Source organism: Mollisia scopiformis (genome assembly GCF_001500285.1).
Source record: "Mollisia scopiformis unplaced genomic scaffold LY89scaffold_12, whole genome shotgun sequence".
Taxonomy (NCBI): Eukaryota; Fungi; Ascomycota; class Leotiomycetes; order Helotiales; family Mollisiaceae; genus Mollisia; species Mollisia scopiformis.
In genome coordinates, this window is record NW_017263592.1 from 1,366,259 (window position 1) to 1,390,373 (window position 24,115).

Sequence of the window (24,115 nt, forward strand, 5' to 3'; positions counted from 1 at the left end):
ACTTCACCACTTCACCACTTCACCACTTCACCACTTCACCACTTCACCACTTCACCTCTACACCACTTCACCTCTACACCACTTCACCACTTTAATTGCAATATATGAACACTTGCCGGTGGCACTGTGAATATCAAAAGCGACCAATAGACGGAGGATGTCTTTGTGTCTGCATCCTCCTGCTGTGTTTAACCACATCCTTGGTGCTGTCGGTTGGCACGGAAGGCATTTCGAAAAGCAGGACACTTGGCATGATCTTTGGTGCGCATGGCAGGTGATTGCGGTGGGACTCGCAATGAAGGCCTCTAGTCGTGAAGTGGCACTTGACTTGCGGGCAATAAAATAATTTGTGAACCGCACGTCCATGGTCTCGACGCTTTTCTTGAGATTGGAAAAACTTGTTGCATTTTCTGCAATGGATTGGTACCTTATTTCCCGTGTTTAAAAGGGATGTATGAAGGTCGCCATACGAGCTCATTTCAGATGATTGTGTTTCAATCTGATCGCCGCTGGTCATCATCCCATGGTGGGTCGGCTCCTCACCATGAGGTGAAGAAGACTAATTGCCCAATGATGACACGGGTAGAGAACGGCTATTGGTACTGCCGATAACTAGCTGGTCAGCAGTATAGGCACTGAGAAGAGTTTCAGCGGTCCCAGGCCACTGCACCGAGGGGTCATCGAGTCTTTGACCGGGTGGGTACTCCAATTCGCATGGTGTTTGCCTTTCGTAAATGGCAGGTACCCATTCAAGTTGATTGGGTGCTTGGTATGCCGGTCTCTGGACGGCGTCTTGTCGAGTACCCATGGTTTGGCGTCCTGGATCGAGTGACGCCAAAGAATCATCTAAACAAAACATAATTTAGCATCCTGTAATGAATGACGCGATAGGATCTAGATCTGATGACATAGATCGATAAGTGGCATGTGCAAACTTACTAGTTCCCATTATCTCTTACTCCGGTGACTAGTCTTGTCGCGGATCCATCGTAGTTCGAGCTTGATGAAGTGTTGTTTATAAAGTGATCTTAATCAATTTACTTCTACGAAAGCGAAGGGGCTCGTCGCTTTAAGCTGTGATTCAAGTCACACGAACCCGAGCCAAAAATGGATGAATTACTTTAGAACTAGCTTTGTGTTCTTAGCTTCAAATTCCGATTTTACAGGGGCTCTTGGATTTAATTCGATACCCACCACTAAGAATGTGAGTCGATGTTTGTGCAAGGAGAGGAGAGAAGACCTACTTGGTAGATTGCGAGGACCCTCGCTGCTGCCGAAAGGGCGATGGTGTCAAACTTCTCGTTCTGCCTAAAAGAAGCTGCCAACACTACAACCTTGGCGATAACGAGCAGTGTACATGTCAATGGCTCTACGGATGCCATCACGTCGTTCCAACGGGCTTCCTTCTCCCGCCGATGCTGGCAGGCTGCGAGGAATTTGAAGGTGGCAAGGACCAAGGCGATCGAGGTAAGGACGGGAAGCAAGCCTGAATCCATGGCTTGCATCGAGATCGGTTGCCTTGCAACTTTGATGGATCATATCTGGCATCTTATATCGAAATAATCGAGTAATGGTTGACATTATTTTGATTAATTTCTTCTTTCGCTAATATAACGACAGCACTTATAGGCTAGCCTTCGAAATCCGGGGTGTTAGATTCCTGACTGAGTCGGAGTTGACGCTGAGACACTCTTCTGTCGAAATGCACTTTAAGCAGTGCCACCGCGGACATCATTTAATATCAACTTGAATTACAAAGTCACCAGCATGGCAGCCCAACCAACGAACCGTATGAACATTACGAACATGTTGGATCCTGCGAGCAAAAATATTGAAATGAAAAAGGAGAAGAAATCTTCCATCTAATGCATCCGAAACCAATGCCGGTGGAGATTGGAAGTTATTATGTTACAGCAGTACTCAGATAATTATAGCGAAAGCTTTTTATAATTTATTATACAGCTTGGAGCCTCGGTAATCTGCTGCTGTCTCCCTACCTATCGACCTCTTCTGCCCAAATTTGAGTTCTTGGCCAGGATCAGAACTGGATTGACAACATTGTTGACCAGAAGTCGCACTCAGTCCAGGGCATCATCAACTAACTAACGACAGAATAGGTCTCTACTGTCTGTAAATGCGTATAGACATGAAAATAGCATCAACCTTAATAACGGAGCTTTGAGGAGCATGATTCTAACAAAGGGAGCGGAAGGCAATAGTTTCATCACAGGCAATAGATTTATCACAGGAGTAGAGGATCTTTCTTTGGCTTCAATACATGTTCAGCGTTCTGTTGATGTCAAGTAAACCAGACCATTGTTACTGTTCTAAACATGAAGCATTCCATTTCCGAGTAAACGTGCTAATGCTGAAGAGAAGTGTCCTGATCCGGGCAACTGATTCTGTATTCAGCCTCGAACTCCCAACTGAATTATTTTCTGTATCAAGTTTGACACATTCTTTCAGCTTGAATATTTCTACAAGACGAATGTGCTTAAGTTCAGGAACTGAATGGAAAATGATGTTCTCGTCCTTGTCCAGACCAACATTCCCGAGAACCACCGAACTTTGATGGAGTTCAAAGTTATCTAATGTTTTAGGGTATGCCATGGACGAAAAGGTCATCAAAGAAAGTTTCAGAAGGAATTTAAACACGGTTCGCAAAGACACGGTGTCGTGAATTGTTTACCTCTGGAGTATCGATTTATGTTCATGCATGGCCAAAGATGTGTGCTTATAGAGGTTCAAGAAGACAGAGGAGATCTAGATATGAACTGGGAGACTATACACAGACTTATCTTGTCCCTGGCTGAAAGAACATCTTTCTCCTCGAAAGCAGATCGCTGATTCCCAATGCAGTTTTTGATCTCGTCCACCATAGTCAGCCAAGTTGCTGAACAATGAGGGCCACGTCACACCAGCGTGACCATCCTCACCGGCCAAGGCTGCGCTCTCATCTCTTTTGCAATCTCAATATCCTCTTCCTGATTATGCCTCTCCATCGACTTAAATACGTTGCCCAACTCGAGATGAATGAATGCGACGCGACGAAAACACTGAGATGGCGCTTGTAGCGATACTTCCACCGAACAACCCTCAACTGGCTCAAGCACGAGAAGATAATATACGTGAGGAAAGTTGTTGCTGGGGAACCACGGGTTTAGCAAATCACTTCCTTTGTAGCCGTAAGATGCATTGGCTATAAGAAGTATAGCCAATTCCGGGTTTGCATCTGGTCGTCGACGTCTTTGAAATTCTTCATCGGCTTCAATTCGTCTTTCGATGAAACGGGGGAACTTTGTCTGAATGCCCTGCTCTTCTCGTTCTCTATCCTGATCTTTATATCTAAACGAGAGACAAGGTCCCGAGACGATAAGCTGCGCTCCCTCAACCTGTCCGTAAGGATTGTCGGATACATAAGTCAATTTGAAGTCTTCGACATGAAGCATAGGATTGAAAGGTGCAGCATACTCCTCAATATACTCCATATCATACCGAATACCACCATTGACACTGATCCATGACCACGATGGATAGCTGTCTGAGATTGTCGGTACAACCTTGCGTTTATGCTCCGGCTCCCAAAGTCGCCAGCAAAGACCAGCACACAAGTCTTTGCGCCAGAGACCTACACAGTATTCGTCCCTGAAAAGTTGGTTCATACGCTTTGCCACACTGGCAATTGCAACGATCTTGTCCGAATTGTATGTCAGGTTCCGACTGCTGTATACAGTGACGACTCGGTACCACTTTACATATCGTCGTTGCGCAGGGATGTGACTTTCGATGTTCTCATCTTCCAACATATTGGGTAGATCTTCTTTTTTGTCTTCTCTAATCATCTTGCCATCCTCACCGTGGTTGTAGCATGGACAAGACCATAGCATTTGAGAGGTCGCAAAAGTGAGTGTTCGCCATGAGAGTAGTTGCTCTTGCAATGTCCAGGCCCGAGTTGCCCATGGAGAGCTTTTGGGCTTTGGGCCGTTGTTGAGCAGTATGTGACCCGCTGGCCTTTCGGCTGCTCTGATACATATCTCGATTTCAGCCACACGAGATTGCTCATCTCCAATCTCGTTGTTCCAGTTCACGATCTCGAAGTCTTTTCGGGTTGCATCTTCCTCATTCCACGGTACCCTAGCACAAGGAGAGATCTTACGTTGATGAAAGATCCCAGTCGTGACACCAGATGAGGCATCTGCTGCTGCGATGATAGTCAAGGAAGCCTTTGAATAAACCTCTGCCATTTTCCCAGATTCCCGCTGCCAATCCTCAGCGGAATCTTGGAGAATACACAAAGCATCTACCCAGAGAAATCTTTCCTTGAGAGCTCGCGTAATCGTGATGGCATCACGGATGGTCTGTGGGAATTCAGATAATGGCAATCCTGCCTTGAATCTTTCAAAGCTTCCTTTGTTGAGCACAAAATTTGATGAGGAGCCCCAGCAATAACTTAGAGCTAGCCAGGAGCCGGGAGCACCTTCCGTGATGCATAACGAAGGATTCGCGTCTTCGATCCCAACGTCTATTACTCGCGTAGGCAGGCATGGAAGTGTGGTTCTTTGTCGAACACAAGTCAAGTGTTGAGAGGTCGTGCAGGTCTCGTACCAACTCCTCACCAAAGACAAGCATTCTGGAGATCCGGAGTAAGACGACAATTCTTTCAACAGTAGAGGTCGAACCTTCAAGTAATCTTTTGGATATTCAGCAAAGTGATCTAGCTACATGTCAGCTTAACGGTCATCATGCAGGTGTGAAAATCGAGACGGAAAATCGGACAAGCCAAAACACACCCTGCTCAAGAAATCGCAACTCATACTCTTGCGCGTTCTTCTCATTTGGATCCCCCTGCCCACTGACATGCAGCCTAACCACAGGCACATCTTGCCATCCGTTGGCAGAGCTTTTCACCCGGAGATCAAAAGTAGATTCTCCCTTCAAAGATCTAAACTTCAGCAGTCTCTTCAATGCATGCTTCACCCACAACACTTTGCAGAGTTCGCAATTCTTTTTGTACTCAGACCAGACTACCACATGTTGATGAACAGGAATGTTTGGGGAAAAGAATCCTGTCTTGGAATGGTCGTCTTCTGCTTCTCGAGAGGCGGCCTCGAGAAGCATGCTGCGGAAGTTGATGCGTTGACATGATTGGCAACGTGGCATGGCTCTGATTGTGTTCTTGATCCTCTGGTGAAGTCCGTAGAGGACATCGATGTTGGAGTGCCGATCCTTCATGCATGGTCTGATTGGACGCCTGCTTACGTGAGGCCTATCGCTCTCAAACTCGAAGAGAGGAGCGAAACAATGTCCATATTTCAACCAGACATTCTACTGTACAGAGCAACTTCCTAGCTTTTTCCTGACATTCCACCTCGCTCTCCTGTCTCCCCCGCCATCCCAAGGTGACATCGCTTCAGTAGCCACAGGCCCAGGATCAATCGGCTCCCTCCTTCTTTCCTCCCTCTTCACCGAGCGAGCCTTCTGCCACCTTCTTATTGATGCGAAACAGTTTCCAAAGCCACAGGAAATATTATAGCCCAAAGATAGACAGAACGCGACGATGAAGACCAGAAGCCCGAAAACGCCGAGTGGTATGCCTAATCCGAGAGCGAGGCCTAAGTTTGTTGTACAGCAATCTGAGGTATCGGTGCCGTTGAGCAGTGAGGTTGAATTTGAGGTGGTGTTCAATTGAGATATAGAATTGGAAGTCATAATGCGTCGAGGTGGAGTTTCATGGGTATGACTTGGAAGTGCAGGTGGTTTGACAGCTTTGAATTACCGCGATATAGGCTTGATAGGAAAACTCAAATAATGGTCACAAGAAATTTAAATGACTTGGATGGAAAGAGGACTTTATCGATGGATTCATGAGTCTGCCTCGGTGAACCGTTGCAGATGAGGCTGGGACACGGGACGCCTTGCAGCAATCGCCCAATGAAGCCCGCACTACAACGCCACGAGAGGTATGGATTCAGGTAATCAATACTAAGTGGTGGCTGAGTCGGTGAACATTTTTACGAGATTCACCTGTCGAATTCCATTCAGAATCACATCTTGAAACCACCAGTCCTCTCACGAAAAATCCCATCTGGGTCAACCTCATCCCTCACAGCCTTGGCAAACGCCAATGTTTCCGGCCGTAATCGTCCAAAATAATCTTGCTGATAATTGGCATCATTCATGAACAGCGGTAAATGAGCATCTGGCAACGTTCCATCTGCGATGAACCCTTGAACTTTTTCTCGGATCCCAGCATAAATCTCGACGAGAGCAGCATCGACTCTTGAGGCTTGCGATGGACGCAAGTTGGACATGTCGAACTCCATAACAATCCGATCTAGAGAATCGTAGTATGATCTCATAACCTTTAGTCCACATTTTCTGTCAGGAAGAGGAGATGTCTCGGTTGCGATGCTATAACTTTGGCCGGTGAAGATGAAGTTGTCAAATTTGGTCAGTAACTTGACATAAGTTGTGGTCCGACAGGTCTCCCTCATTGGACCGATTTCTGTGAAACTGTCGAAGGTCCCAGGAGGGGGCTGCGGGCCGTCATAAAACAAAAAGATAGCCCAGAAGCTGACATGGGCACGGAGGACGAGAAAATTGGTAGCAATGATCGCAGCTCTGGGATCCTGGCAGTCTTCGACGAAATTCCGGACAGCTGTGAGGATTTGGTCGGTTTTCTTTGAGTGGAATATCATGTTCCCACCCGCTGGCAAGCACAACTTCAAACTCAATTACACTATTGACTGCCTAACCGTACTGCGCACTCAGATAACTCAAGCCACCTGTAATGTTCAGCGTAATTGTTTCATCGGACACGGATGAGATTTTACTCACAGCCAAGAAGATACCCTCCCACGCCAACACTTCCAATACGACCACCAACAACGGTGACGTTAAAAAGTTCGAGCGCCTTAACAACATCCGCCCATCGATTTCCAGGTCCTATTCGAACAGTGCTCGATGCCGCATCGTAAGTGATTTCCTTTAAATCTCGAAGATTGATGAGGATGCCCGATTCAACACTAGAGAAATGGCGGTTTGGATTATGTCCACCAGCTTTGATGGCAAATCTCTCATTTGATTTGAAGAGAGCCTTGACGATCAATGACACATCTGCCGCTGTTTTGGGCATCAGACTGTATGACGGGAGGAGTAGACCACATGATAAAGACCTGTAAAGGAGTCAGTGAAAGTGCGAGTCGAATGAGCCAACTGACCAATATTTATACTGGTCTTTGAAGTACGACGTCGAGCGTTTGGATTTAATTCTTATTTTAGACTTCTTCAGTTCGTCGTATGTTTGCGATGTTGGTGGAGAACGAATTGAGTGAAAGGACTTACGAACATGGGGACAAAAGTCCGTGCGTTCAGGGCATCAGAATCATGAATTTTATTAATTAATTAGCTGTAGACCAGCCACATCGCTTAATTAAGTCGTGTACCCAGAAGTCCTGCTGCTCAATAAGCCCATTGATCCATTCCTGAGGAATTTTGTCCCATTCTTCTAATACTGCTACAACCATTTGAACCTCAGTTGTTGGCTGCCTTAGGCGCCTATGGAGAGCTTGTTTTATTCTCCTCCAGCACTTCTCAATAGGATTCATATCAGGGCTAACTGCAGGATGGGGGAATAGAGTAATACCCATAGAAGTACGCCAAGTAGCACAAATATTGCTAGTAGTCTTGTGGCCGTGAGCAGAGTTGCCGTCTTCCATGAACTGAGGGGTCTTCCCAGGCCCCAAAACAGCCGCAAAAGCAGCTAAAAAATCCTGAATATAAGGCTTGAGTACTTGAGCAAGGTAATCAGTTTGTGTAAATGCCCCACTCTTCCCAGTTCCATGAATGTTGATCAATGGACTTTTGTATCCGTAGCCTACAGCACCAAAGAAGTGTACAGGAATAGTGCCACCTCTATGCATTTGGAATTGAATGCAGTCAGGATGACAGCGTTCCTTCTTATTCCTAATACACCTCTGCTTGCATTTCTTCCCTCCAACTTGAAATGTGACCTCATCTGAGTACAGTATCTGACTCCATTCCCAAATAGTCCAAAACATGTGTGCTATCCCCCACAGCCACCGCGCATTGGCTTGGGTCTTAGTGAGGTAGGGCTTTTGGCAGCAGATACAAGAGTAGTATCCAGCTTCTTTGCAGCGGCGTTTGAGGGTCTTGACAGAGCAAGAGAGTTGCAATTCATCGTGTATTTGGATCCAATTCAGCACTCTAGTTGCATGGTCGGTGCAAATATACTCAATAATATCTCTAACCTCCTGTTCATTGAGGGATTCTCTGGGTCTCCCTGTGCGTGTAGGGCGCGCTCTTTCAGGCACATCGTATAGTAGGATCTTCCTAACTGTGCTGTCTCCTAGGTGGTAGTAGCCCTGGAGCTGTTGCAGGCCTATTTTAGCGAATTTGAAGAGCCGGCGTATGCCCTCTTTGTGCTTGGTTCTGATCTCTGCACCTGGGAGACGTGGAGACATAGGTGGAGTGGTAAAAGGATCCATAATGGTGGAGTTGTTGATAGTTTAGTCCTAATGTGAAGAGTTTTAATTTCGAGGTTCTACAGCCTGAACGCACGGACTTTTGTCCCCATGTTCGTTAGTCATTGCGGTTAAACTTGGCCCCATGTTTAAACGAAGGAATCTCTTATGTGAGATAGATAAGAGTTCTAAATAGGAGAATAGATCATACAGAGTTCTATTGGTGCCTTTGGAGCCGTCTCACCTGCACTGGTGGTGTTTGAGTTCCAGAGGTATTGCTCTGCGAGTCTCGGGTCAGATTTGAGCGCTCGTCAGCCGTTGATGGAGCAGAAAGAACTTTTAACAACACTAACGAGAGAACAATTTTGAACTTGTGTTGTACAATTGGATTGACCTTATTCATATGCAATACTCAAACTTCAGATGTTTCATACATGAGATGTTTCGGCGTGGCGGATGCTGTCTTACACGATTACGAGGTCGCACTCAATTGGCTGACAAGGTTGAAAGTCTTGCGAGCTTCCTGCAGCACCTCAATCTCGTTCGATGCGAATGCGAAGAGGAGCAGAACTATCCAGTCAGGCACTCGCCAGAAGATGAGCCATTTCAAGACTGCTCAACGGGTACATAACATTCCAAAACTCAAACTCGAACCCCAAATTCCAGAGTTGGGGCATCTTCAATTAATGATTTCGCAACGCCTATATAGACCACCCATCCTTCCAGATAATGCTTCGCTCGCTCGCCCATTCTGAATAAAAAGGTAGCCCACCCGCCCAGTCCTTCCGGTCCGTCCCGCGCTCCTTATCCCATCTATGCAATCAACGACTCGAAGAAGAGGGAGAATAAGATCAACAACAATCCAAAACAAACCGTGACGGAAAACGTGGGTATACATAACTCATCTTATCTAGTCTACTCTTTCGTTGCTTGCCTCCTCGTATTCCGAGATTTCCTTACTTTCCACAACGCATTCCTTATTTCTGGCCGGAGAAGAACCAACTTGTTCTCTTCCCTGAGTTGCCTGAAGCTTCGTTTTGAAGTCCGCTGATAGTTGGGATGACCGGGCCATCACCGCCACCTCCTCTCAGTGGCTTTGCGATGCGAGACCCAGCCCCACCGAAGGAGAAGTTGCCGTTCGTAGGCGAGCCCATTTGTCTTGTGGCTTTGACGGCATCGAGACGCTCTTTAACCGCAGCAAGTTGTGCTTCGAATCTGTGTCTTGTTAGTCACTGCCAAAGTGAAAGAATAGTGGGAAATACCGATGGTTTGCGGCTGTAAGCTTCTCTTGAGAATCTTGAAGCAACGACTCCAGAGATTGGATGCGCTCATTTCTGGCGATCAACTTGCGCTCAGCAATAGCAACCTCCTTCTTGAGACTGCCATTTTGCTCAACAAGTTGTCGTTGGACATGAGTCAATTGCTCCAGATTCCTCTCCAAAAACGCCATCTTCTTCTGCTGCGCTCTGTTGTTGGATGATCTAAGAACATTGTTGTATTGCTCTCTGGTCTCGTCTAAGCTGATCTCGAGCTCGACCACACGCTCGCACCTGTTCTGAAGATCTCTCATCAAGCTCTTCTTCATAACATCAAACTCTGCAATTTGTTGTTGCACAGTCTTGCCATTTGCCATGCTGGCGGTACCATTTGGAGCACCACCTGCCTTCACCTTCTGTTGAAGATCTTCGTTGACAGCCTTGAACTTTTGGATCTCGGATGTCTTCTGAGCAAGTTCTGCCTTTAGATCTTCCACCAAAGATGTCTGCACATCTTGCTTGTTGGCGTAAGCTTGGGCTAAGCGAGTCTTAACTTCCTCAACATCAGCTTCGCTTAGATTGCGCTCTAGAAGTTCTTCATATTCACGCTCTATAGCCTCAAGCCGGCCTTCCAATTCTTCTCTTCGCTTGGCATTCGCAGTGCTTTCTGCTGGAGCGTAAACAGAGAGTTCTGCTTGTCGGACGATGCCTTGAGTCTCAACCAGTGCTGCTCGGATTTCTTGGAACTCGTCCGGAGGAATGGCTTCCCCGGCCGATGATTGTTCGTGCAGAGCATCGACATGGTCAATCACCTTCTTGATAGCTCGCTCATTATCACTAAACACGTCTCCACCAAGGTCGAAAGATGCCATCATCTGAGCCATCTTCTCTGCCTTCTTCTTCTCCTTTTCATCTAACACAGCACTGGTCTCCTTAGCGGACATCTTGACATCGAGCAACTGTTGCTTGACTTCGTCCAGCTCGACAGTCAGCTCTGCATTAGCCTCCTTGAGACCATCCATAGTGATTTGAGCCTCCTTGCTCTCAAAAGTTAGACGTTCCATCTGCATCTTGAACTCGTTGACATCACCAGTGAGCTTTTCGTTCTCCCGGTTTGCCTTGCTGTCCCGTTCTTTCAAATATGTGAGCTCTTCCTTGGTATCTCGCAGGGTCTTTTCAGCTGCAGCAATCTGGGTTTCCTTCTCGGCGATCTGGTCTTGAAGTTCGTTCTCACGACGCAGGAACTCCTCTCGTTCATCCTTGTCCATAGGTAAACTTGGGGTCGAGGATCGTTCGGAGATTGCTGGTGTTTCTGCTCGACTTTCCGTCATCAATCTGGATGGCGTAGATGGTCTCGGCGGTTGTGCTTTTGCCTTCGCGACACCCACGCCATCCAGAGGCGGTGCCCATCTGTCTTTTGGTACTGACTCTCCAGACCGCCATTGCTGTACTTCTGCGTCCAAGGTCTGAATATATTGCTCGAATGTGGTGACTTGTGATTGTGCCTTCTTGAGCAGTGCCTTGAGTTCTGCTGGACTTATCTCCGCATTGATCTTGGCCTTGTTCTTGATTGCCTTCGCCCGCATACCAAATCTAAGCGTGCTCAAAGTTTCCGCATCGTTGTAGCTACTCGGCGAGCAGTTAATGATAAGCGTTGTCCGACTGTTTCCTCCCAAAGATTCTTGCAAGATACGCGTGAGTTTCGAGTCTCGATATGGAATATGGGATGATTTGCCGTCCGTCAGATTATTGATGACCATGCCCAGAGCACTCAAACTCTTATTGATCTTCTTGGCTTCCTCCAGAGTTTGTCCGCTAGCACCTGTCTTGCCGACTTTCTCACTACCTGCCAAATCGACCAAGAACAGTTGTCCACTTTTCGCTGACCCCGTTTCGACATTCTTCTGCGTAATCGTAATGACAAATATCGAGTGGGATCGTGAGGATTCTGCGTTCATGTTTGTTGATGCAACAGCTCTTGCACTCCCACCTCTTCTCATTACCTCATACACTTCCTGTACGCTCGAGACGTAGATTTCTAGTAGTCCCTTCACATATACACCTCTGTTCTTCTCTTCGTGAACGGGAAGATTGTCGTTATGTGGTGCCAAAAGATCCCGAATCCGCTCCATGTATATTTCCATATAGCTGACCCGTACCGTGTATTCGATTGTCCCAGGACTAGACAATATGCTGGCAAAGATCTGTTCCACGATTCGAGGAATCACACCCCTCCCCTCATCATTGTCGATGTCTGTGCCCATCATGGTATATGACTTTCCCGCACCCGTTTGCCCATATGCAAAGACCGTTCCATTGTATCCGTTAAGAATGTCGTCCACAGTCGGCTTGATAGAGAAATCGAAGACATCTTTTTGGCGCGAGTTCATATCAAACACTCGGTCGAAGGTAAAGGATCCAGAGGCTTCTTTTGACTGCAGAGTATATTAGCAGATTTATGGGCGCCTCGATGCAACGCCTACATCTAGTTTGCAAGTGTCCTCGCTCTCGAATTCAACAATAGGCTGACCCCCGACTTCAATCTCGGTGCGGTTCTGCGGCCTGAACCGCGCCACAACCTTGATACTGTTCGACATGATCGCGGAGTGGTGTGCATCAGGGCACGATCATAAGGACGAAGGTTGAGCACGAGTGCCGAGTGTTTGTGGTGTAGATGTGACGTTTTGGACGATAAGGAGGTGTTGTTACAACTCGGTTCGCGTAGGAAGTCAAGATTTCGCGTACCAGCTAATTTGCCCGGCGCAATGCGATCACGTTACAACTGGCAGGGAAATGCTGGCGGGGGAGCAATATAAGAGTGATATTAATCAATGGAAGTGGGGTCGATCGACGAAGAAGGGAATGGATACAGTTTCTTGTTTTGGTGCACGATGACGCCCAAATGCGCTTTGTTGTGCAGATGTGCCAGTTGTTTACCGCAGTTACCTCAATGGAAGTGATGGAAATCGGGGACAACTTGTTTGATTTGGATGTAAGGGCAATGAAATGACCGAATAACCGCTCTGCTATGCATGACCCAGCTGCCTAGAATGTACTCCGTGAAAGATAGCAGCAGCCAAAGCCAAAACAGAAATATGAAGAAGCAACCACCATCACCGAAACGCCAGAACCCCGCCATTATCAGGGTCTCATAATGCACGTGCAGTTCCTTCTCCTCCGTCGAAATGGAAGGCCGTCTAATCTTCCCAGCTCTTCTCCACAGATTCTCGAACGCGTTTTGTATATTCTCGTCGATTGTCTTTGTACAGGTTGGAGGCTTCGACGTTGGCGGGAGAGCTGGTATTGGGATCGTTGAGAAGACTGCCATACAGGTTAGCGCTCAGTCCTCTCTTTCTGAAAGTAAAACACACCTCTGAATGCTGGTCAGGACGGCTGCCACATCATAAGTAGGACTCCATCTGTTTTGTAGAATATCCAAGCAAAGCTCCCCGGTGGCATATACATTGGGGTGGAACATCTGGCTAATGAACTTGACTGCGGGCGGCTTGTTGGGGTATTGCTCTTCGAAATGCATAACTAGTCGAAAGGTTCCGTCTTCGAATGGAGTATCTGCTGGCCCGATGATGACTGCGTTCCTGGGAGAGTATTAGCACATGCAGATGGACGGAGGGACCGGATGTTCCTTACCAAGTCATGACATTGTCTGCTACTGGCGATGCCGAAACCCCAGCAGGAGGATCTGTTTGCATGCGCTGAATTATCTGGTTAGTATATTGACATGATCGTGTGCTCGTCCTCAACGCCACAAACCTTAAAGTCTCGCATCAAGCGGCGACGAGCTGCGGTAGACATCCTTGCAGATACGGAGGTATGACTTTGCTGAATATGCTGAAAGAGAAAGGTATTGCTGGAGTTGGTATTCGCAGAAAACTGGTCCAAAAATGCTGGATGGAGGAGTTGTTGTGTCTATTGTCTTCCCGATAGCGCAAGCAGTCCAAGACTTGACAAAATTTGGTAAAACCAACAAGGTGAATGGCAGATGCAAGGTCCCGCCTGTATGGTATCAGATGGTCAGTGGTACGCTCGAGTGTGACGAAGGAATCGAGACTCGAGTTTGACCGCCTGGGATGAATGTCGCCGTTGACGGATCGTTGTGCATGAGACAAGCAGCCCACTACAGATTCTGATAACAGGGTCCCGACAGTACGTGTCACGTGGCGGCAGGTCCCAGCCGAGGTCGCAGATCCGTTGAACGCCCAGAGATCTATCTCAATTTAGAAATTTCGACACATTTGTTTATCAGATCTTGTGAGTCGTACGAGAAATTGCCTTTATTTTCCTTTTTCATCCAATGTCTCAATTGATTTATCATCTTCTTGTCTCTATTGTAAGAGGAACGGACCTCAACGCCTTCGATCACAAGCCGAGCTTAAAGAACGGAGAGCTTCCGCTGCCAGCCTCCACTTGCCGGAGTGCTCTTCCTCTTTTACCACACTTTCATTTTCTGTCTTCAACACAGTTTTCGTGTCCATAATGTCTTTCAGAGCGGCTAGGACAGCAATGTCTACACTCAGAAATTCTCCTGCATCACAACAACGATTAGCCCAGGTTCAGAGGCATTTCAGTGCCACAACCTCGGCCAAACAAGAGATTCAAGATGCTTACATATTGAGCGCCTCCCGAACACCTACAGCAAAGGTAAAGTTTGACTTCACTTTAGAGCTTATGAGGCTAATAATGTCTGTAGTTCAATGGATCATTTACCACAGTTTCTGCACCACAACTCGGAGCTGTAGCTATCAAATCCGCCCTTGAGAAGTCGAAAGTGCCTGTCTCGAAAATTACAGATATGTACATGGGAAATGTCTTGCAAGGAAACGTTGGCCAAGCACCAGCAAGACAGGCACTTATCTTTGCTGGTCTGCCAAACACAATCGAGGCCGTTACGATCAACAAAGTATGTGCGTCCGGTCTCAAGGCAGTTGTCTTTGCCGCACAAAATATCCAGCTTGGTCTTGCTGAAGCCCAGATTGCCGGAGGAATGGAGAACATGACACGAGTACCATATTATATCCCAAGAGCGAGTCAACAGCCGGCGTTTGGAAACACACAATTGGAAGACGGATTGATCAAGGACGGATTATGGGATGTGTACAACCAATTCCATATGGGCATCTGCGCGGAGACGACAGCCAAGAAGTACGAGATCTCGAGGGAGATGCAGGATGATTATGCTAAGCAGAGCTACTCCCGTGCTCAAGAGGCATGGAAGAATGGTGCTTTTAAGGACGAGATTGCCCCTGTCACGGTTAAGGGCAGGACGGGAGATACCATTATCGACACAGACGAGGGGTACTTAGATATCAAATTGGAGAAGGTTTCTACGCTTAAGCCGGCCTTCATTCGAGACGGAACGGGAACTGTCACAGCTGCCAACTCGAGTACTTTGAACGATGGAGCTAGTGCTTTGGTGTTGGGGAATGCAGCTATTGCGAGAGAATATGGAGCGGGATCTAGAGTATTAGCCCGGATATGTGGTTCCGCAGATGCTGCTATTGATCCCGTCGACTTTCCTGTTGCTCCGGCCAAGGCGGTGCCTATTGCTTTGGAGAGAGCAGGTATCAAGAAGGAAGATGTGGCGATATGGGAGTTTAATGAGGCTTTTGCTGCAGTCATTAAGGCGAATGAGAAGGTTGGTTTCTTACCATTCTCAGCCCACGAACAAACGCTAACAAGGAATAGATTCTCGGTCTTGAAGGAGCAAATGTCAATCCATTGGGTGGAGCCATTTCATTAGGCCATGCCTTGGGAAGCTCAGGATCAAGAATCTTGACAACTTTACTCCATCAGCTGAAGGTTGGCGAGTATGGTGTTGCAGCTATTTGTAATGGAGGTGGAGCTGCTACCGCCGTAGTTGTGCAAAGAATCGACAGTGTATGATTAGATAAAATAAGATGCAGTATTCAAATTGCTCATGTAAAATAAAAGTATTTGTGCATTACAATCAAATCACTGAACACCATCCCCATGCAAGGTTCTCTCCCAGAACTGAGGTTCTGTGACGGTCCAGCCAGCCAGTGACCCGGAGAGCCTATTCCGAATACAGTCTATCGATACACTCGTCCTGTATCTCCATTTTCCTCTCTTCGCTGTATCCGCCACAACTTCGTGGCTCGGCACTTCCTCTATGCTCCAAGCACACTGTGTCTCCTAGTCCGACTGTTTTCTCTTTCTCTTTCCCTGGGCACACTTAAAACAGCAAACAAGCATCCAAACAACAGCAACACGCCAAACTGGCTAGCATCGCCTCCATGAACCCACTACTGCCACCCCGCCTATCATCCAAATACTGTCCCTGAGGTCCGTACCCCGGCGCATATCCTCCATTATAATACCCGCCCTGCGGTCCATACCCTCCTTGCCCACCATAAGGTCCTTGTTGCGCATACCCCATCTGCGGATTGGGAGCATAGTAGCCTCCTTGTGGCCCCTGCGGGTATTGATACTGGCCTTGAGGCCCTTGTACGTACGCGCCTGGTTGCTGTGGCGGATAGACGTTCTGAGGCGAGGCGCCGTAATAGTCTGATTGTGTCTGTCCTGTGGATTGCGCGGCTATGTGTGCGGGTTGCGGAGAGTTGACACCGGTCTCGGAACCGTAGGCTGGCGGGGGTGGGCCGGAGGGAGGATCGTATTTTGTTGACATTTTGATGGCTGTGTTCGTTCTGCCCTAGCTCGAGGAGGTGCTGAAGTTGTTCGCAGAGGGTTGTGAAGACTGGTGGGTTGTGGGGAGAAGAAAGGTTTGGTCGGTGGCTTTGTTGCGAGTCTTGTTCGTTGAGCGATTTCCTTTGCAGACGATTTAATGGGCGATGTAGAGGTTGACAATCTGATTAAAAAGTGGTAGGTGTATTAGGATGTAAGGAAAGAAGGAGGAAGATGTCGGCGCGATGTCGAAACAGAGGAATGATGAATTGCTTAGTGTTGATGATGATGCGTCGTCGGTGGTGCTAATTGCGGAACGAGAACGGAGATCCGACTCTTCCGCCAGGAATTCTTCAAGGTATTCGGATCGAAATGGCTGTGACTCTGTGACTCTCGAAAAAGAGATATGAATGGGGTGGAAGGGAAGGGAAGAGATAGAAAGAAATATGAAATGTGCAAAGGAAACGTTGAGGCCGAGATACACTTGTCTTGGCTCTGCACGGGTCAGATGCAACATTTGATGTCGCAAAGAGGTGTGGCTTAGCTAGAAATTTGAAATTCAACCCAAGAGTGGAAAACCATTCGTACAATGCTGTCATCTCATACCGGCGCAATATTTGTCATTGCGAAGCGCCTCATTCGTGTATCTGAAGATATCTCGTCCTGGAGAAGAAAATTCTGCTGTTGGTTGTAGGAGAACTTGTTGAAGACTGGAGTGCTGAAGTTTCGGTAAGTGATTATGTAAGCAAATTTCCTAACCACTGGTGACCACGTTGGTCCTGTCCACGTTCCGATGCGTTCAAATCTGCAAGTTCAAAAAGTCAGATTGCAACACCTTCGACTGTATTAAGGCTTAGGAAGCGAACAATTCTTTAGGACCAGTGCCTCTCCTTTGCGCTCGCTGATCGTTGCTTTCAAGGTTGCACTCTGTTGGTTGTGTCAATGTTGGACTACTTCCTGTTCTTGGCAAGCTTTATGGGCACCTACAAGCTGAAGATGCTCCACATACCAGCGTTGAAGTCCTTCACGTTGCTGAAATATAGCCGAGATGTTACTAGCAGGCTGTTTCATTGATTGGTTCTACCCTTAGCAAGCTACATTTCGAGTTTGTTAATGTTTTCTCTCTCCAATCTACACCAACTGCAAGTACATTTTCACGGTGGTTTCTTCTCCCCTTGGACTATGCTCGAGCACTTTGCACAAGCAGACCTGAATATGATTCATCGGACCTCCGTCGGTGCTCGCGGTTATCCAGTGTCATATCCTCGTGTTACTGCTACAAGTGGGCACATGAATCGAACCTCAGCCGCACGCCAGCCACAGTTTCTTTTGCATACCATCCAGATTGTTCTAGACAGTAGTGGCGCCACAAATTCGTGGACTGCCGACAACACATAATCAAGAGCTCGAGTTAAACATAGATATTCATGAGATGTCGAAGGGGATTGTAAGTCGTACAGAGGGATTCATTCGAGGAAATGAGAATAGCCCAAGCAAGATGACAGAGCGCCACCGCAAGCCACAAGACTGCGCAAGCCACAATATTAAAAACGATCCTCGAAAGCACTGCTATTTGTGCAAACGCTCGCTTCGCAGCATGTCACAGTTACATAGAATGTTCCTTAGGACATCCGGCTCTAGTGCTCTAAAGCTGCAGGCTCTGCCTGTGCTGCATTCATTATTGTGGAATTTGTTTCCAGTGTCCGCTTCTCTGTAATATGTTTACTTCTTGTATACCTCACTCTTATTACTTCATCCAACTTTATAGCTTGATCGCAGGCCATGAGACAGTATTTCTAGACCGTTTATACAATTATTCTTCCAGACTTGAATATCATACGCAACGCCCTCGCACATTAGAATAGGCTATGGCGCACAAAGCAAATATTGTCGAGATATCGCCTCTGGTGTCTGATACCGCATCCTTCGAGAAGTCAAAAGCTCTCTCACAGATCTCCATTCAAGAATGTTCCAATGTCGAAAGCACTAATAGGCCAAAAGAGAAGATAACACTGTCAGAGTCTGTGCTATTATCAGATCACTTGACTGAGGGAAAGCACAAACATTACCTTACTCGCCGACCCAAGTTCAAGAATATTGCATATGAAGCCACCATCTTCGCGAAGCAATACGTTGTAGTGCGACTCAGGTATGGTACCATGTTAGAGCAAGATCAATTTCATACTCATCAGATTCAATCCAGTGTTGAATATGCCTGTAGTATGGAGCACTGAGTGTTATTTTTGACACAAAAGCGGCTGACTTTGCTTTTGTTCACAGAGAGATCCGACTGAAAACTCCTTACGATACATTAACATCCATTGGTCGATGCAATCACTATTGTATCAGCCCTTTATACAATTGGTACGGTCAGAATGATCGGATCCTAGTGACAGCACCTCTTTCTCAAGTCGGAATCCGAGAAAGAGACCAGTCCATCAAAAAAGTCATCAATTGTGGATCCCACAACTATGCAGGACTCTACGACATATCCGACGCCGAACTGGCGCTACATCAAACATGTCTCGAACAGCTACCAATAGCGAATACCGCAGCTGCGTCATTCCTACATGAAATGCTGTCAGGATTAGCCAGCTTCTTCAACGCTAAGTCGTGCTTCAGCACAAGCACTGGATATCAATCGAATATGCTTGGCATCCCAGCCATTGCGAAAGAAGGATGGCTTATTGTTCTTGACGAGAAATCGCACAACTCTATCTTCACCGGTGCCTATTCCGCTTGTGCAGATGCTATGAAAAAGTTCAAACATAACAACATGGTTGAGTTGCGAAGGATACTTGAGGACGCAAGCCTGAATGGGAACTATACTGACGTCTTAGTAATGACTGAAGGTCTTTATAGGTTAGCCTAGAATGTTTGAGTTCGTGAGAGAGACACGATGCTGACACAAACTAGCATGGAACCATTCCACCACTTGATGCACTGAGCGAGCTGAAGCAACAGTACAACTTCGTACTTTACGTGGACGAAGCACACTCCTTCGGATCCATTGGCAGGACTGGACGAGGACTTCTAGAACTCTGGAATGACGAGCATCCCGAAAATACTCTTTCCCCAGACGTAATTGACGTTCGAAGTGGCGTATTATCAAAAGCAGTTGGAGCACTTGGTGGTTTTGTCTGCACCAGTTCAAGTCGCTTCGATGAGTGCTTACTCCATCGATCACAAGCACTCCAACAATGGAGTGACCCCTTGACTACAGCTACCATTGTCCAGACTCTCAGGTTTTTGAAACAGCCGAGACGACTTGAGCGGAATTTGCACCGCTTGAAAGACATCTCTCGATTTTGTCACGAAGAGCTGGATCGGCAAGGAGTTCATGTCTATGGAGACCAACATTTGAATCATTTACCAATGCTACCCGTCTTCGGCGGTCGACCTAGCAAAGCGGCAGAGTTATCGATGGTGCTGAGACGTAATGGTGTCGTAGCATCACCTATCAGTACACCAGCTGTTGATATTTGGGAGAGTCGAGTGCGAGTCCTTCTCTCAGCGTCGTATACAGACGAGGACGTCAATAGTCTGATCACAGCCATTGCGGCGGCTAGTCGTCAGATTGGGCTCAAGAAGCGAACTAGAATTCCACGGCAAAAGTACTGTTACAACTCAGAAGAAATGATGGCTGATGAGGACGAAAACAACGAAATGCTTAAACACCTCAATTGTCTCATTCAAGAACAAGTTCGACGCTTACCACGTCTCCCCGCCATCTCCCTCGAAATCATCAACGCGGGTATGTCAGCCCAACACCAATACGGTATCCCCTCTGGCACCTCTCGTTGGATGCTCGGAACCTTTTCCCCACACCTTTCAGTCGAGTCCCTCGTCGCCCAACTCACACACCAGCGATCGGCGCTAACCTACCCCGACTCAGGGCTCGGTCTCATGTCCACGATTGCTGGATTATGTCGACCTGTTTTGAAAACCAAGAGGCATTATCTCCTGTTTCCTTCCGACCTTGAAGCTGCCGGTGAAGAAGGTCTGCGTGTTGCGAGCAAGAAGAACAAGGATATTGTTTGCATTAGGTATACGGACTTCGAAACTTTGCGCAAGCTGTTCGTTAGTCTGGGCGCGAGTAAGAAGATTTATATTACGATTTACATCCAACCATCAAAGGTTAATTTACACCAACTCGCAGAACGGCTCCGAGGCCATTCCATCCGAGGGTGCACATTGTTACTCGACATCAACAACGACACTCTTTCCAATCTAGATACAATGAGCGTCGCCAGACTCCAGAACTTGTTGTCAGCGCGAATCTTAATCTCGAGCTCGTTTTACAGCGAATTTAGCATGCCTGGCGGTTACTTGGCGGGAGATGAGAGTTGATTGAGGAGTTGAGGTACAAGTCGGTGTTATATGTTTACGACGTCGCCGATGCCTTTTGTTATGGCTATGATTGAGGAAGCGTTGGTGTTGAGGTTGAGGGCGGAAGAGGAGAAGGATCACGTGGAAGTCGCCCTGAGTTGCTCGCTTAGGATACATTGAGTGGGAGGATTGGATGGAATGGGTTCTGGAGCTCAGGTATGCAAGGTTTATAGATATATTGACATGAAGTTTAGAACGTCTCTGACTCATTGGACCCCAATCGTGTGTTTACTAGACTGCTCAACTATGACCATACTTCCTAGATGCCCCATACTTTAGAGCAATAGGCCAAACGGATCAGAGAGTCGTGGATTAATGCGACTTGGGATTGCGATGTGCAACAAGGAAGTCCATTGTCCATCCCTAAAAACCGACTTTAAATTCAATCAAAGACCTGCCAAAAGTTTGAATTTACACGTTTTCACAACGCGATGTGCAACAAACTTTCCATTGTCCACCTATGAGAACTGACTTAAAGCTGGTTAAATAATTTTGAATGTTACTTTATCTTGTCTGTCCCGGAAGTGCTCTCTGTTGGAGGGGTCTGTTAATTCCGAGGCACCGAAGTAGAGGGACAAATAAGTCGACAAGAAAGAAGGAAACAAATACACGTAAGACAGGAGAACAAAAAGCGAGCTTCTCCCCTGCAGAAAACCTGCAGTACAACGTCATCGCTTCTTTTCAATTCATAACATGCGATTTATGAATTCCACTCTGGTCCTCGAGCCTCGGAGCTGCGGCACAGTCAGCCCAACCTCACGAATTCCAACGTGCATTCACTCTCCCAGCCTCCCCAATATCATCACCATCGAGGCAACTCGACCGTCCCTCTATTTACCATTTTCCAATTACGAAGTAATTCAAAATACCTCAAACCCCAACCTCCTCCATAAAATCTCGGATTGCGCACCGAGGGGGATTTTCCAATAGTGGGAAGAACGGGTTCGGAGAAAGAGTGGGTTTCAGCAGCTGTCCGACCTGCAGAAACAAGGCTTTGGATTTGGGGCCACCGCGGTCGAATTGCTTCTGCAGACAACCAACATCATGATTCCTGCGTGATATCCCAGAGCTTCCATCTTCCATCTCTCCCCTCCCTCTCTTCTTATACACATCCTGTCCAATATTCCAGACATTCGTTTCATCCAAATTATCTCCCCCATCAATTCACTTCGGCTCCATCCGAGGGGATCCAAGATCTCGAATCAACGGTTCGAGGTTACCCGACATCATCAGTTTCAAAGCTCGGACAGTGGGGATCCTCACCATCACCTATCGCGATAAACAATCCCCATTATAACAAACAAATACACCCTTCACTTTCGCATCGCAAAGAAGCCAGCAAAGAACCCGGCGACGCTCGTCGCTGTCGCAATGCCTCCAATTACGCAATCTGCGTCTGCCACTCTGAGATCACTCGTCGATCGCTCTCTCCACGTCTCCTCCGTCGCGACTCGATCCCTTCCCACGAGAATCCTGCAACTGGTACCCCGCCAGAACAGCAACCCTTCCATCATACCCACGACATACGGGAGCATAAACAGCGGTCCCGCGCCCGGAACAGTCGTCGGCATCGTCCTCGGCAGCGTAGGAGGTTTCCTCCTGCTCCTCTGGCTCATATACACCTGTCTCAGCCTCGGCGGCTGGGGCTCGCGCTCCTCGTACGAAGAAGAAGTCGTGGTACACGATCGGAGGAAAAGTCGTCACGGCAGCACAAGGAGTAGAAGGGTCAGCGAAACGGTCGAGGTGAGGAGAGCGCCGAGTCCAGTGCGCATTGTGCCTATGCCGATGCCGATGCCGCCGCCGATGCGGGAGCCGGTCAGGGAAACGGTTATCGTGGAGGAGCATAGGAGTCGGGAGCGGCCGAGGGAGGTTAGTAGGGGGAGTGATGAGGTGGTGGTTATTGAGGAGCATAGTCCGCCGAGGAGGAAGAAGAGTGTGAGGGAGCGGGAGGAGAGGGAGAGGAGGGAGAGTGGGTATAGGACTGTGGATCCGGGGGCGTATGCGGGGGCTGTTGGGGGAAGGAGGAGTAGTGGGAGTAGAAGGGAGAGGTGAATGGTGGAGAGGGGGGATAATGTTCGAAACGAGACTCTGAGATACGGATCTAATGGGGTTAGGAAAGGTACAGGCTGGCGCGGAAGGAGGCGTAGGGTGGTGGATCGGTGTAAGAGGTTATGGTCGGAGGAATATGGGGCATCTATTGGCGCGGTATAATACTGCATTTGCATGTCTTCTTTCCTTTGCGAATATCCATTGGCATTGCCTACTTCCTAGCTCCAAGTTGTGCTGGGTAGATAAAATGTGTTTATACATGGTAGCATCAGTGTAGCATAATCAAGCTTGTTCTTAACAAATTCTCAGATATTAGTTCTGCTTCATGAGATCAGCAATGTCCTACTTTTGAATGTTAAAGCTGTGTTTGGAGGGCAACCATTGCCATTCATTGCAGCTTTGCAAATTCCAATGCATTCACGAGTCCCTACTTTCATGCCTCTTCCTTCTGCGTTCTCAACAAGACCCAACTTTACGTGGAGATAAAGTCTGGAATCACATAGGATAAGGAAGCTGTTCTGTAGCTGAGTACAACCATATTCTGTTTGATGTGTTCTAAATCTCCTGAATTTCAAATTCGAATTGAGCCTTCGCTGATTATGTAGCTGAGTCGAAAGAAAGCAGAGACTTAGAGAGAATGGTGTATAACGAAGTATCATGGGGGAGTGTAAGCGAGAGAGAGATGAGGTTGGTACGTATATAGCGCAGATTCCGCTGAGGGCGCAAATTGCGCAATCCGCGCTGAATGCGCAAGCTGCGCGTAAAGCGCTGGAATCGATTCTGGATCTCATCTCTGCAAAGTGTTTACAGTAAATCGGGGGTGTAGATTTCTGCAAAGTCACTACTAGGTCATGATGTTCTGCTCGGGAATAAATTGGGGAGCATTGCACGAAAAGTATTCAATTCTGAGAAGAGATATGGAGAAATAGATAAGAGAAAGGAATTTAGTATGCAAAATTATCGATAAGGAGATCAACGAATGAGGTTTTGGATCTACTGCGTGACTTCTCTCGAGCCCTCCACTGTATCAACAGACCAGCGAATATGGTCTCATTGACCACGAATCCAAGTGACACCTCAAGATCAATCTTAACCCCATCGTTTTGAAGTTAAATTACCTCCACATAGCTCGGTCGTCCTTGAATTCTATCTGAACCTTTTGAAAACTGCGAGACTTCGATAGTCCTTTTGAGAAGTAATGTTAAATAGACGTTTGAAGAGGATGGGAGATATGTATACCCTGGTTGGTGTATAGTGGGGTTACCTGTAAGAAATGTA

The 24,115-nt window shown here is 47.3% G+C and overlaps 11 protein-coding genes across 11 annotated transcripts; 3 read left to right on the forward strand and 8 right to left on the reverse strand.

The window, feature by feature from the left end:
* Positions 1-1,178: 1,178 nt before the first annotated feature.
* LY89DRAFT_734189 (uncharacterized protein) lies at positions 1,179-1,496 on the reverse strand (the record flags this gene model as incomplete). Its single annotated transcript, XM_018219888.1, has 2 exons — positions 1,179-1,196; positions 1,245-1,496. The coding sequence occupies 2 exons, from the start codon at positions 1,494-1,496 to the stop codon at positions 1,179-1,181; spliced, it is 270 nt and encodes an 89-aa protein (XP_018071562.1).
* Positions 1,497-2,912: 1,416 nt separating this feature from the next.
* On the reverse strand, positions 2,913-5,118 carry LY89DRAFT_734190 (HET-domain-containing protein; the record flags this gene model as incomplete). Its single annotated transcript, XM_018219889.1, has 2 exons — positions 2,913-4,714; positions 4,791-5,118. The coding sequence occupies 2 exons, from the start codon at positions 5,116-5,118 to the stop codon at positions 2,913-2,915; spliced, it is 2,130 nt and encodes a 709-aa protein (XP_018071563.1).
* A 926-nt stretch (positions 5,119-6,044) lies between these two features.
* On the reverse strand, positions 6,045-7,135 carry LY89DRAFT_669617 (FAD-binding domain-containing protein; the record flags this gene model as incomplete). The annotated part of the gene is made up of 2 exons (XM_018213110.1): positions 6,045-6,709; positions 6,838-7,135. 2 exons carry the CDS (start codon positions 7,133-7,135, stop codon positions 6,045-6,047), a joined length of 963 nt encoding a protein of 320 aa, XP_018071564.1.
* A 328-nt stretch (positions 7,136-7,463) lies between these two features.
* LY89DRAFT_562270 (uncharacterized protein) lies at positions 7,464-8,198 on the reverse strand (the record flags this gene model as incomplete). The annotated part of the gene is made up of 1 exon (XM_018208472.1): positions 7,464-8,198. A coding segment is annotated over one exon (735 nt), but the record flags the coding sequence as incomplete, so codon positions are not given.
* Positions 8,199-9,124: 926 nt separating this feature from the next.
* On the reverse strand, positions 9,125-12,449 carry LY89DRAFT_646399 (kinesin-domain-containing protein). The gene is made up of 3 exons (XM_018211923.1): positions 12,223-12,449; positions 9,746-12,174; positions 9,125-9,698 (listed from the first exon to the last, which is right to left on the reverse strand). The coding sequence occupies exons 1-3, from the start codon at positions 12,334-12,336 to the stop codon at positions 9,461-9,463; spliced, it is 2,781 nt and encodes a 926-aa protein (XP_018071566.1). The 5' UTR covers positions 12,337-12,449; the 3' UTR covers positions 9,125-9,460.
* A 200-nt stretch (positions 12,450-12,649) lies between these two features.
* Positions 12,650-14,009, reverse strand: LY89DRAFT_685126 (ubiquitin-conjugating enzyme E2 2). The gene is made up of 4 exons (XM_018215024.1): positions 13,511-14,009; positions 13,388-13,452; positions 13,111-13,335; positions 12,650-13,060 (listed from the first exon to the last, which is right to left on the reverse strand). Exons 1-4 carry the CDS (start codon positions 13,550-13,552, stop codon positions 12,937-12,939), a joined length of 456 nt encoding a protein of 151 aa, XP_018071567.1. The 5' UTR covers positions 13,553-14,009; the 3' UTR covers positions 12,650-12,936.
* Positions 13,988-16,126, forward strand: LY89DRAFT_707489 (thiolase). The gene is made up of 3 exons (XM_018217614.1): positions 13,988-14,398; positions 14,448-15,392; positions 15,443-16,126. Exons 1-3 carry the CDS (start codon positions 14,234-14,236, stop codon positions 15,638-15,640), a joined length of 1,308 nt encoding a protein of 435 aa, XP_018071568.1. The 5' UTR covers positions 13,988-14,233; the 3' UTR covers positions 15,641-16,126.
* LY89DRAFT_734196 (uncharacterized protein) lies at positions 15,792-16,403 on the reverse strand (the record flags this gene model as incomplete). Its single annotated transcript, XM_018219890.1, has 2 exons — positions 15,792-15,940; positions 15,995-16,403. The coding sequence occupies 2 exons, from the start codon at positions 16,401-16,403 to the stop codon at positions 15,792-15,794; spliced, it is 558 nt and encodes a 185-aa protein (XP_018071569.1).
* Positions 16,404-18,267: 1,864 nt separating this feature from the next.
* Positions 18,268-20,749, forward strand: LY89DRAFT_669622 (PLP-dependent transferase; the record flags this gene model as incomplete). The annotated part of the gene is made up of 3 exons (XM_018213111.1): positions 18,268-18,548; positions 18,680-19,238; positions 19,316-20,749. 3 exons carry the CDS (start codon positions 18,268-18,270, stop codon positions 20,747-20,749), a joined length of 2,274 nt encoding a protein of 757 aa, XP_018071570.1.
* A 1,266-nt stretch (positions 20,750-22,015) lies between these two features.
* Positions 22,016-23,000, forward strand: LY89DRAFT_73945 (uncharacterized protein). The gene has a single exon (XM_018220464.1). It carries the CDS (start codon positions 22,160-22,162, stop codon positions 22,838-22,840), a length of 681 nt encoding a protein of 226 aa, XP_018071571.1. The 5' UTR covers positions 22,016-22,159; the 3' UTR covers positions 22,841-23,000.
* LY89DRAFT_74048 (uncharacterized protein) lies at positions 23,001-23,833 on the reverse strand. The gene has a single exon (XM_018220595.1). The coding sequence runs from the start codon at positions 23,626-23,628 to the stop codon at positions 23,161-23,163; it is 468 nt and encodes a 155-aa protein (XP_018071572.1). The 5' UTR covers positions 23,629-23,833; the 3' UTR covers positions 23,001-23,160.
* Between the last annotated feature and the right edge of the window lie 282 nt (positions 23,834-24,115).